General features: G+C 43.1%; 1 protein-coding gene across 1 annotated transcript in view; it reads right to left on the reverse strand.

The window, feature by feature from the left end:
- LOC133754726 (centrosomal protein of 89 kDa-like) overlaps positions 1-12,268 on the reverse strand; it is a gene marked incomplete at its 3' end in the record, with an annotated part of 72,349 nt that overhangs the window by 20,529 nt on the left and 39,552 nt on the right. The window contains exons 8-9 of the mRNA XM_062185169.1: positions 11,081-11,109; positions 9,536-9,578 (exon numbers count right to left, since the gene is read on the reverse strand). Of these exons, the coding sequence (XP_062041153.1) occupies positions 9,536-9,578; positions 11,081-11,109 (72 nt within the window). The remainder of the gene's footprint in view (positions 1-9,535; positions 9,579-11,080; positions 11,110-12,268) is intronic.

Consider the following 12,268-nt stretch of genomic DNA (forward strand, 5'->3'; position numbering starts at 1 on the left):
TTAAACCTGAAGAGTTTACCTGAAGCACAGCTCTCTGGCCACACCCATCACAGCCCCTAAGGCTCCAACAAAGCAGTCAGCTCACTTAGGGGAATAGTATAACGAGAAAAAAAAAAAACACCACAGCAAATAAAAAAAAACCACCATAAATTATCTCCAACATGACAAACAACAAACATAGAAGCCGAGGTAACAAGAGCAACACTATGACGCCCCCTAGTGAACAAGGCACGCCAATGCAAGATTATGAAGAGGAAGAGATAGAGGGAATGCAAGAAGCAGATCTCAAAAAATTGATAAGAACATTAAGAAGTTCTCAAAAACAAATTCTTGAACTACAGAAATCCTTAATGGACAAGATAGAAAATCTCTCCCGTGAAAATGAAATATTAAGGAGGAATCAAAATGAAATGAAACAACTAGTAGAAAAGGAAATTGAGATAGTGAGAAAAAACCACAATGAAATGAAGAACTCAATAGATCAAATGACAAACACATTAGAGAGCCTTAAAAACAGAATGGGCGAAGCAGAAGAGAGAATTTCGGAATTAGAAGACAGAGAACAGGAAAGGAAACAGTCAAATCAAAGAAAAGAAGAAATCAGAAATCTAAAAAATACTGTCAGGAACCTACAGGATACTATTAAAAAACCCAACATTCGGGTTCTAGGAGTTCCTGAAGGCATGGAAAGGGAGAAAGGGTTAGAAGGCCTTTTTAGTGAGATACTAGCAGAAAATTTCCCAGGTTTGGAGAAGGACAGACATCCTAGTACAGGAAGCCCATAGAACCCCTAATAAACATGACCAAAAGAGAACCTCACCACGACATGTTGTAATCAAACTCACCACAGTGAAACACAAAGAAAAGATCCTAAAATGTGCAAGAGAGAAACGTCAGATTACTCTCAGAGGATCTCCAATTAGACTCACAGCTGACTTCTCATCAGAAACCCTACAAGCCAGGAGAGAATGGCGAGATATAGCCCAGGTACTAAGAGAGAAAAACTGCCAGCCCAGAATATTATATCCTGCAAAGCTCTCATTTGTGAATGAAGGTGAAATAAAGACCTTTCACAGCAAACAGAAATTGAAAGAATTTGTCGCCACTCGTCCTGCCCTGCAAAAGATGCTTAAAGATGTGTTGCATACAGAAACACAGAAACACGGTAACCAATATGAAGGAAGGTAAAGGAAGGAAACCTCACAGCAAAAGACCACAAGAATCTCAAACCAGATATTAGAAAATATCTTTGGCAAATGGCAGGGCAAAGTTACTCCTTCTCAATAGTCACATTGAATGTTAATGGCTTGAACTGTCCAGTTAAAAGACACCGATTGGCTGACTGGGTTAAGGAACAAAACCCATCTTTTTGCTGCTTACAAGAAACTCATCTTTCCAACAATGATCCATACAGACTGAAAGTGAAAGGCTGGAAAAAGATATACCATGCCAACAGAAATGAAAAAAGAGCGGGCGTAGCCATCTTAATATCAGACAACATAAACTTTACCACAAAAACTGTCAGGAGAGACAAAGAGGGGCACTATTTAATGATTAAGGGATCCATTCAACAGGAAGATATAAGGATTGTCAATGTATATGCACCTAATCACAGGGCACCAGCTTATTTAAAAGACTTGTTAAGGGACTTAAAGGGAGACTTAGACCCCAATACAATAGTACTGGGGGACTTCAATACTCCACTCTCAGAGATAGACAGATCAACAGGACAGAAGATCAACAAGGAGGCAGCAGATTTAAATGACACTATAGCCCAAATGGATCTAACAGATATCTACAGAACATTTCATCCTACATCTAAGGACTTTACATTCTTCTCAGCAGTGCATGGAACCTTCTCTAGGATTGACCACATACTAGGCCATAAAGCAAGTCTCAGCAAATTCAAGAGAATTAGAATCATACCATGCAACTTCTCAGACCACAAAGGAATGAAATTGGAAATTAGCAACTCGGGAATCCCCAGAGCATGTTCGAACACATGGAGATTGAACAACATGCTCCTGAATGAACAATGGGTCATAGAAGAAATTAAAAGAGAAATCAAAAACTTTCTGGAAGTAAATGAGGATAACAGCACAACATACCAAAACCTATGGGATACAACAAAAGCAGTATTAAGAGGAAAGTTTATATCAATAGGTGCCTACATCAAGAAATTGGAGAGACACCAAATAGATGAGCTTTCAAGTCACCTCAAGGATCTAGAAAATCTGCAGCAAACCAAACCCAAACCCAGTAGAAGAAGGGAAATAATTAAAATCAAAGAAGAAATCAACAGGATTGAATCAAAAAAAACATTACAAAAAATCAGCCAAACAAGGAGCTGGTTCTTTGAAAAAATAAACAAAATTGACACCCCATTGGCCCAACTAACTAAAAAAAGAAGAGAAAAGACCCAAATCAATAGGATCAGAGATGAAAATGGAAACGTAACAACAGACACCACAGAAATAAAAAGAATCATCAGAAATTACTACAAGGACTTGTATGCCAGCAAACAGGGAAATCTATCAGAAATGGACAGATTCTTGGACACATACAACCTACCTAAATTGAGCCAGGAAGACATAGAAAACCTAAACAGACCCATAACTGACACAGAAATTGAAACAGTAATAAAGGCCCTCCCAACAAAGAAAAGCCCAGGACCAGATGGATTCACTGCTGAGTTCTACCAGACATTTAGAGAAGAACTAACTCCAATTCTTCTCAAACTATTCAGAACAATCGAAAAAGAGGGAATCCTCCCAAATTCTTTCTATGAAGCCAGCATCACCTTAATTCCTAAGCCGGAGAAAGATGCAGCATTGAAAGAGAATTACAGACCAATATCCCTGATGAACATAGATGCAAAAATCCTCAATAAAATTCTGGCCAATAGAATGCAACAACACATCAGAAAGATCATCCACCCAGACCAAGTGGGATTTATCCCTGGTATGCAAGGATGGTTCAACGTCTGCAAAACAATCAACGTAATACACTACATTAACAAACTGCAGAAGAAAAACCATATGATTCTCTCAATAGACGCAGAGAAAGCATTTGATAAAATACAACACCCTTTCATGATGAAAACTCTAAGCAAACTGGGTATGGAAGGAACATTCCTCAATACAATCAAAGCAATATATGAAAAACCCACGGCCAACATCCTATTGAATGGAGAAAAGTTGGAAACATTTCCGCTGAGATCTGGTACCAGACAGGGATGCCCACTCTCACCACTGCTATTCAATATAGTTCTGGAAGTTTTAGCCAGAGCTATTAGGCAAGAAAAAGAAATTAAAGGGATACAAATCGGGAAGGAAGAACTCAAACTATCCCTCTTTGCAGACGATATGATTCTTTATTTAGGGGACCCAAAGAACTCTACTAAGAGACTACTGGAACTCATTGAAGAGTTTGGCAAAGTAGCAGGATATAAAATCAATCCACAAAAATCAAGAGCCTTTGTATACACAGGCAATGCCACGGCTGAGGAAGAACTTCTAAGATCTATCCCATTCACAATAGCTACAAAAACAATCAAATACCTTGGAATAAACTTAACCAAGGACGTCAAAGATCTCTACGATGAAAACTACAAAACCTTAAAGAAAGAAATAGAAGAGGATACCAAAAAATGGAGAAATCTTCCATGCTCATGGATTGGAAGAATCAATATCATCAAAATGTCTATTCTCCCAAGAGCAATTTATACATTCAATGCAATACCAATCAAGATACCGAAGACATTCTTCTCAGATCTGGAAAAAATAATGCTGAAATTCATATGGAGACACAGAAGACCTCGAATAGCCAAAGCAATCTTGTACAACAAAAACAAAGCCGGAGGCATCACAATCCCAGATTTCAGGGCATACTACAGGGCAGTTGTTATCAAAACAGCATGGTACTGGTACAGAAACAGATGGATAGACCAATGGAACAGAATAGAAACACCAGAAATCAATCCAAACACTGACAGCCAACTTATATTTGATCAAAGATCCAAAACTAATCCCTGGAATAAGGACAGTCTATTCAATAAATGGTGCTGGGAAAATTGGATTTCCATGTGCAGAAGCTTGAAGCAAGACCCATACCTTTCACCTTACACAAAAATTCACTCAACGTGGATTAAAGACTTAAATCTACGACCAGAAACCATCAAATTATTAGAGAGCATTGGAGAAACCCTGCAAGATATAGGTACAGGCAAAGACTTCTTGGAAAAGACTCCAGGAGCACAGGCAGTCAAAACCAAAATTAACATTTGGGATTGCATCAAATTGAGAAGTTTCTGTACTTCAAAAGAAACAGTCAGGAAAGTGAAGAGGCAACCGACAGAATGGGAAAAAATATTTGCAAACTATACTACAGATAAAGGGTTGATAACCAGAATCTACATAGAAATCAAGAAAAACCACAACAACGGAACAAACAACCCACTGAAGAGATGGGCCAAGGACCTCAATAGTCATTTTTCAAAAGAGGAAATCCAAATGGCCAACAGACACATGAAAAAATGTTCAAGATCACTAGCAATCAGAGAAATGCAAATCAAAACCACAATGAGGTTTCACCTCACCCCGGTGAGAATGGCTCACATTCAGAAATCTACCAACAATAGATGCTGGAGAGGATGTGGGGAAAAAGGGACACTAACCCACTGTTGGTGGGAATGCAAACTGGTTAGGCCACTATGGAAGTCAGTCTGGAGATTCCTCAGAAACCTGAACATAACCCTACCATACAACCCAGCCATCCCACTCCTTGGAATTTACCCAAAGGAAATTAATTTGGCTAATAAAAAAAGCCATCTGCACATTAATGTTTATTGCAGCCCAATTCACAATAGCTAAGACCTGGAACCAACCCAAATGCCCATCAACAGTAGACTGGATAAAGAAATTATGGGACATGTACTCCATAGAATACTATACAGCAGTAAGGAACAATGAAACCCAGTCATTTGCAACAAGATGGAGGGATCTGGAAAACATCATGCTGAGTGAATTAAGCCAGTCCCAAAGAGACAAATTCCATTTGTTTTCCCTGATCGGCGACAATTGAGCACCAAAGGGGAAACCTGTTGAAGTGAAATGGACACTATAAGAAACAACGACCTGATCAGCTTTTGTCCTGACTATAGATATACAATGTAATACTTTATCCTTTTTAGTATTTGTTGTTGTTGTTGTTGTTCTAGTACTATTGGTTGAACTCTGTAATTAACACACAATTATTCTTAGGTGTTTAAATTTTAACTGAAAAGTGATCCCTGTTAAATCTCAGAGTGGGAAAAGAGAGGGAGGAGATGCACAGTTTGGGACATGCACAATTAGTCTTGCCCCAAAGGATGGAGTTAGTAATGTGCCAGGGGATTCTAATACAATCCCATCAAGGTGGCATGTACCAATGCCATCTCACTAGTCCAAGTGATCAATTTCAGTTCACATTCGATGGCATGGATAGGTCTAAGAAACAAAGGGATCACACAAACAAGTGTCTGCTAATACTAACTGATAGAATCAAAAAGGGAGAGAAAAATCCAGCATGGGAAGTGGGATACACAGCAGACTCATAGAATGGCAGATGTCCTAAACAACACTCTGGCCTCAGAATCAGCCCTTAAGGCATTCGGATCTGGCTGAAGAGCCCATGAGAGCATTGTAGGCATGGAGAGCCAAGATACCATGGAAAAGAAAAAAAGAAGAAGACCTAAATGAAAGATCTCTGTGAGTGAGATCCCAGTGGAAAGAACGGGGCCATCAAAGAAGGAGGTACCCTTCTCTGAAGGGAGGAGAGAACTTCCACTTTGACTGTGACCCTATCGGAATAAGATCAAAGTCAGCGAACCCTAAAGGCTTCCATAGCCCTGGCAACTCATGTCTAGAGCCTAGGGAGATTACTGACGCCATGAACAAGAGTGTCAAATTGTTAAGTCAGCAACAGGAGTCACTGTGTACTTACATCCCATGTGGGATCTGTCCTTAATGTGTTGTCTAATGTGCAGTAATGCTATAACTAGTACTGAAACAGTATTTTTACACTTGGTGTTTCTGCGTGGGTACAAACTGATGAGATCTTTACTAATTATATACTGAAGTGATCTTCTGTATATAAAGATAATTGGAAATGAAAAAAAAAAAAAAACCCTGGTGTTAAATTGGAAATGGCATAGAAAATTAATTAATTGTTAAAAAAATAATATGTAGGATCTCTGCCTTTAATGTGCTGTACACTCTTATTTAATGCTATAACTAGTACTCCAACAGTATTTTTTTTTTTTTTCAATCTGTGTTGCTATATGGGGGCAAACTGTTGAAATCGTTACCTAATTTCCACTAAACTGATCTTTTGTATATAAAGAGAATTGAAAATGAATCATGATGTGATTGGAAGGGGAGAGGGAGCGGGAAAGGGGAGGGTTGGGGGTGGGAGGGAAGTTTTGGGAGGGGGAAGCCATTGTAACCCATGAGCTGTACTATGGAAATTTATATTCATTAAATAAAAGTTAAAAAAAAAAAAAGATTTTTAGTTAAAGGTGTTGTAATTTGGTCCTTTGACACTGACCCTGACAAGGAACACAAAGTGAAGGAGAAGAGTGGGGATGGAAGGGAGAGGAGCAGGCAACTCGGGTTACGATGTGGGCCCAGAGCTCCAAGGGCAACCTCAGCTGGAGAGAGTCAGTGAGGAGCTGTCAGCACCAGAAGAGAAACAGAGTCAGAAAGGATTTGAACAAGGAATTGATGCTATTGCACACTCTGGAAGGCAGCTGCTGATGGCCTAAGTACTTGGGTCCCCACCATCCACTTGGGAGACCCAGAATGAGTTCTGGGCTCCTGACTTTAGCCTGGCTTCACCCCAGCTCTTGTTGGTATTTGGGAAGTGAACTATCTCTCTCTGCCTTTCAAATAAATTAAAAACAAAATTAAGAGGCCAGTGTTGTGGCACAGTGGGTTAAACTGCCACCTGCAGTGCTGGCATCCCATATGCAAGTGAGTTTGAGTCCCAGCTGTTCCACTTCCAATCCAGCTCCCTGCTAATGCACCTGGGAAAGCAGCAGAAGATGGCACAAGTACTTGGGCCCCTGCACCCCGGTGGGAGTCTCGGATGAAGTTCCTGGCCTGGCTCCTGGCTATGGCCTGGCCAAGCTCTGGCCACTGGGGCCATTTGGGGAGTGAACCAATGATGGAAGACTTCTCTCTCTGACTCTGCCTCTCTCTGTGTGTAACTCTGCCTTTCAAATAAATAAATAAATAAATAAATAAATCCTTTAAAAAATTTTAAAAGTAGGAATAGCAATAAAAGTTGGAGGACAACAGAGATAGGTATTCTATGGAGAGACACTCATTCTAAATATGGAGTAAAATAGTTAGCTGTGCAGGAGGTCATAAACCACATGGCCCTGCCCTCTGCAATTCTATCCTATTTGTCTGTCAGACCCTTTCCAAGGATACCCAATTTTCATCTGGGACCTGAGGAAGGGCTGCCAAGTAAAAATGCATATTAAGCTCCACGTGAAATTTCAGGGAGGTGTCACAAACTCCCGGGTGATGACACTACCTCATAAAAGAAGGCACTGGAACGTGCTTGCTCTCTTCCAAAGAGAGAAGGTGTTGAGGGTGTTCCTTCTCTACTTCCTCTCCCTCATCCTCTTCTCTCTTTGGCCCACTCTAACTACGCCTGTGTGTGTGTTTGCTTTCTTACCTTCTGAATAAACTTTATCACCTTGTGCACTATATATGTGCCTGTGCTTGAAATACTTTTTAAGTAAGAGCTAAGGACCTAGATTAATAAAATTAAACCCTACTTCTCCCACATCAAAAGGAGGGCACACCTCCCAGTAGAGGTAGAGGCAGATGTCCCGTGAACAGACAAGAGTGGGAGAGCTGGGGGCTTCAGAGAGCCTCTCCTGACCCAACATACATACACCCAGTCCCTAGAACACGAAAGGACAGGCTAAGAAATGGGTAATCCCACAGTTACACTGGACACAAGAACGGAACCACAAGGAATTCCAGAGGGAAAACAGAGGAGATTAGATTGAAGACAAAGCCACGGCCTACAAAGTACAAGAGGTGAGTCACAAAAAGGGGAGTGGTTGCAGGGATACACCTTGACCTGGTAGGAGCAGTGACACCACACAGCCTGCAAAGAGCTGAGGCAGGGCTAGTTACAGCACAAGAGCAGAAGTAGCAAGGGAATCACCTCCCTGGGCCGGGCAGCACCAGTAAAATGTGGGCCCCTCCCCGGGCAGGACATTCAGAATCTGAGGTCAGAGACGCAAGGTAGGTCAGGGGTCTGTAGAAGCCCAGGAGGAAGAGAGGGATCCCACATCGCCTGGCTGATTGTACATCCTGCCCCTGCCTGTCAGTCACAGGAGACAAGCTGCACACCTGGCAGTCTGGCTGGTCTCCCCTCTCCAAGCAGCCTGTAGTGGACACACAACATCCTAGACAGGCCTCTAGGGACCAGGATGTGCCTACACCATAAAGCATCAAGTAACTGAGCCAAGAGATGCACCAAAGTCAAACAAGAAAGGAAAGAGGGGCTGCAGCCCAGACAGTAACACCGGAATGAGTGTAGTAGGATTCTCAGAGATACAAGTCAGTATCGCACCAGAGTCAACATTTTGATTAATAACATAAATTCAAGTCATGGGCTAGACAGCAGAATACCTGTAACATAGAATGGACCTAACTTATGGACCAGAAGCCAGAGTTCTGGCGGTCTCCCAGAGTATGGCCCTAAAGATGTTGAGACAGAGGGTGAAAATCACTCCAATCTGACCTGGAGGATGAACGGTGGGGGTATAGACAGGGTTTGGGTTTGTCTCTCAAAGGCTCACGTGACAGAGGCGTGGTCCCCAGTGTGATCATATGAAAAGGTGGTGGGGCCTTTAAGTGGTGAAGGGGGGGGGGATGGCTGTCGTCCTTGGAAGCGATCAAGAGAATTCCTACAGGAGCCCCGGGCAGCTCCTGCGAGAGCGAGCTGTTACAGAAGAGTGAGCCTGACCGCAGAAGCCCTCTGATGTCCTGTTTCACCGTGTGATTCCTCTCACACATGTCCCCCGCTCCCACTCCCTCACATGCTGCCTGCCACATAGCCCTGACCAGAGGTTGAACAAAGCAGGCCACTTGACTTTAGACTGTTATCCTCCAAAACTATGAGCTAAATCAGCCTCTTTGCTTTATGCGTGATCCAGGCTCAGGTATTCAGGTATCCCACATGGGATGCCGGTTCATGTGTCAGAGGCTCCGCTTGTGATCCGGGTCCCTACTAATGGCCTGGGGAAAGCAGTGGAAGATGGCCCAACTGTTTGGGCCTCCGCCACCCACGTGGGAGACTCAGATGAAGCTCCTGCTTCGTCCTGGCCATTAAGGCCATCTGAGGAGTGAACCAGAGGATGGAAGATATTTCTATTTCTCCCTCTCTCTGTAACTCTTTCAAATAAATAAATCTTTAAAAAAAAAAAAAAAAGTAAGCTCTTCAATCATAACAACATTCAAAAGGCCAATACCTGGGGAGGGTGAAAGCTTTTCACACAACGACACCTCTTCATCCTAGGAAGGAAAAACGCAAGAGTATGAACACAGAGCTTCCCACCTCCCAAAAGTGGACACGGGCAACTGGGACGTCACTCTTCAGGTGTTATCAGCACACCTCCCCCTTCATTTTGCCTCCTGTGGTTTGGTGTGTTTTTGTTTTTGTTTTTGCTTTAGAAACTTGAGTGTCCAATGTTTTTTTGCTTTTGTTTTTGAGAGCCCAACAGAGAACTCCCACCTGCTGATTCACACCCCAGACACCAGCATCAGCTGGGACTGAGTTGGGCTGAAGCTGGGAGCCAGGAATGGAATCTGGATCTCCTCCAGGGTTGTCAGGAACCCAATCACTTGAGTTACGGCCACTATGTTCCATGGTCTGCAGTAGCAGGAAGCTGGAGTCAGGCATCAAACCCATGCATCTTAACCACCAGGCCAGATTCCCATACCTCTACTGCTTTATATAAGTGACTCAAACCTGCAGGGTCTTTCTTCCTGGTGGGTTCTCTGAGGCAGCGAGGGAAGTCCTATCTGCACCCTCCACCTGCCTTTTTGCCTGTGAGTTCAGTGACTGGGTCCTTTCACACAGTCATAGGAGCAACAGGCCATCCGTTTACTTTCCAAAACATGTGAGAGGAGGCCCTTGGCCTAGCAGTTAAGACACCCACATCCCACCATCAGAATACCTGGGTTCAGTGCCTGGATCCAGCTCCTAACTCCAACTCCCACTGACACGGACCCTGGGAGGCAGCAGTGGCTCAAGTAAGTGGGTTCCCGCTACACATGTGACCTGGACTGAGTTCCCAACTCCCAGCCTCATCCTGGCCCGGCCCAGCCCAGCCTGTTGCAGGCATGTGTAGAGGGAACTAGCAGATGGGATCTCCCTCTCGATTGCTCTCTCTGCTGCTAAAACAAACAAACAAACAAACAAAGCGCATGATATGGCTCAAACGCAGAGCAGAGATGCGCAAGGCAGACGCCAAATGGGCCATTTCACATTTTTGCCGTGTGCAAAAAGGACCCCACCAAATGCAGTGAGGCAAGTTTTAAAAATGCTGACAAAAGAATATAAAAAACCTTGCTTCTCAATCCACACTTAGAGGAAGAGGAAGCCTTTAAACTTTTGTTGATTTTTCCATTACACATTAGTATTACAGGAAGCTTAAAATTTCTGCTGAAAAAGCAGATAAGTGTATAAGTTCTACTAGAAATGTTCAATTTTTAAATTAGTATGACATCACATTATTAAAAACTTAAATTGCAACTATTTCCATGTTTTCAAGGTAGTTACTGTGTATTCATTCTAGAAATTATGTGATTTTAAACCTTTCAGTACTTTGCTTTCATTATTAAAGTATGGAAAACAAAAGTTTCCTCGTTGACTTAAAAGTATTTAAAAGAAACATTCAAGAAGAAAGGACACTTAAGGGAAGATTTTCTTCCCCCCACAATCATAGGAGATGCTTAAAAATTATGGAGGAAATTCTATCTACTGAGAATATCAGGTTTTTTAAAAATCTTACCTTTAAATTTAGAACCACATGTGTATCATCTGAGTAAGAAAAAAAGGAAAAAAACTTTTAAAAGCAGATAAATCAGACAGCTCAGAAGACTTAAATCACAGAAACTCAGCTTCTGCACCAAGGAGGACATGGGTGTGGCGAGCGGGGAACGGGTGAGGCAGGGAGCCTGCCTCTGCTTTGCCCATGGCTCTTCACAATGCTTGTTCACGTGCACCTCTGGTGGCACACGTGATTGTGGAACCAAGGCCAAACGTCACCGGGAACCCTGAGTCCTTGCCGTGCTGGGCCCCTCCCCCTGTGCTCGCCACACATCCACCTACTGTTGTTCAGATGGGCTCAGGCTGACTCCTCTCATGGCTCTGCTTAGAAGTAGCATCCAACTGGGCCAGAAAAATAGGATGGGATTTCAAAGAGTTCATGGAAAATGAATTAAAGTCTATTGCAGTGCAAAAAAAGAAAGAAAAATCTGAAATCCACATAGTTGTGTTTCTTTTTTTTTTTTTTTTTTTTGACAGGCAGAGTGGACAGTGAGAGAGAGAGAGAGACAGAGAGAAAGGTCTTCCTTTGCCATTGGTTCACCCCCCAAGTGGCTGCTACAGCTGGCGCGCTGTGCCGATCTGAAGCCAGGAGCCAGGTGTTTCCCCCTGGTCTCCCATGCGGGTGCAGGGCCCAAGGACTTGGGCCATCCTCCACTGCCTTCCCGGGCCACAGCAGAGAGCTGGACTGGAAGAGGAACAACCGGGACAGAATCCGGCGCCCCAACCGGGACTAGAACCTGGTGTGCCGGCGCCACAGGTGGAGGATTAGCCTGGTGAGCAGCGGCGCCAGCCCATAGTTGTGTTTCTTAAAAAAATTTTTTTTAAAGATTCCTTTATTTATTTGGAAGTCAGAGTCACAAAGGGAGAGAGATAGATCCCACACCCACTGGTTCACTCCCCAAACAGTCACAACGGCTGGGGCTGTGCCAGGCCAAAGGCAGGAGCCAGCAGCTTCTTCTGGGTCTCCCACAGGGTGCAGGGGCCCAAGCCCTTTGGCCATCTTCAACTGCTTTCCCAGGCCATAGCAGAGAGCTGGATTGAAGCACCTGGGACACTGAACTGATGCCCATATGGGATGTCAGTGTCACAGACAGAAGTTTTACCAGCTATGCCATAATGACGGCCCAAAACAATTTTTTTTAATAATACT

Source organism: Lepus europaeus, unplaced genomic scaffold (assembly GCF_033115175.1).
Source record: "Lepus europaeus isolate LE1 unplaced genomic scaffold, mLepTim1.pri SCAFFOLD_29, whole genome shotgun sequence".
Classification (NCBI taxonomy): domain Eukaryota; kingdom Metazoa; phylum Chordata; class Mammalia; order Lagomorpha; family Leporidae; genus Lepus; species Lepus europaeus.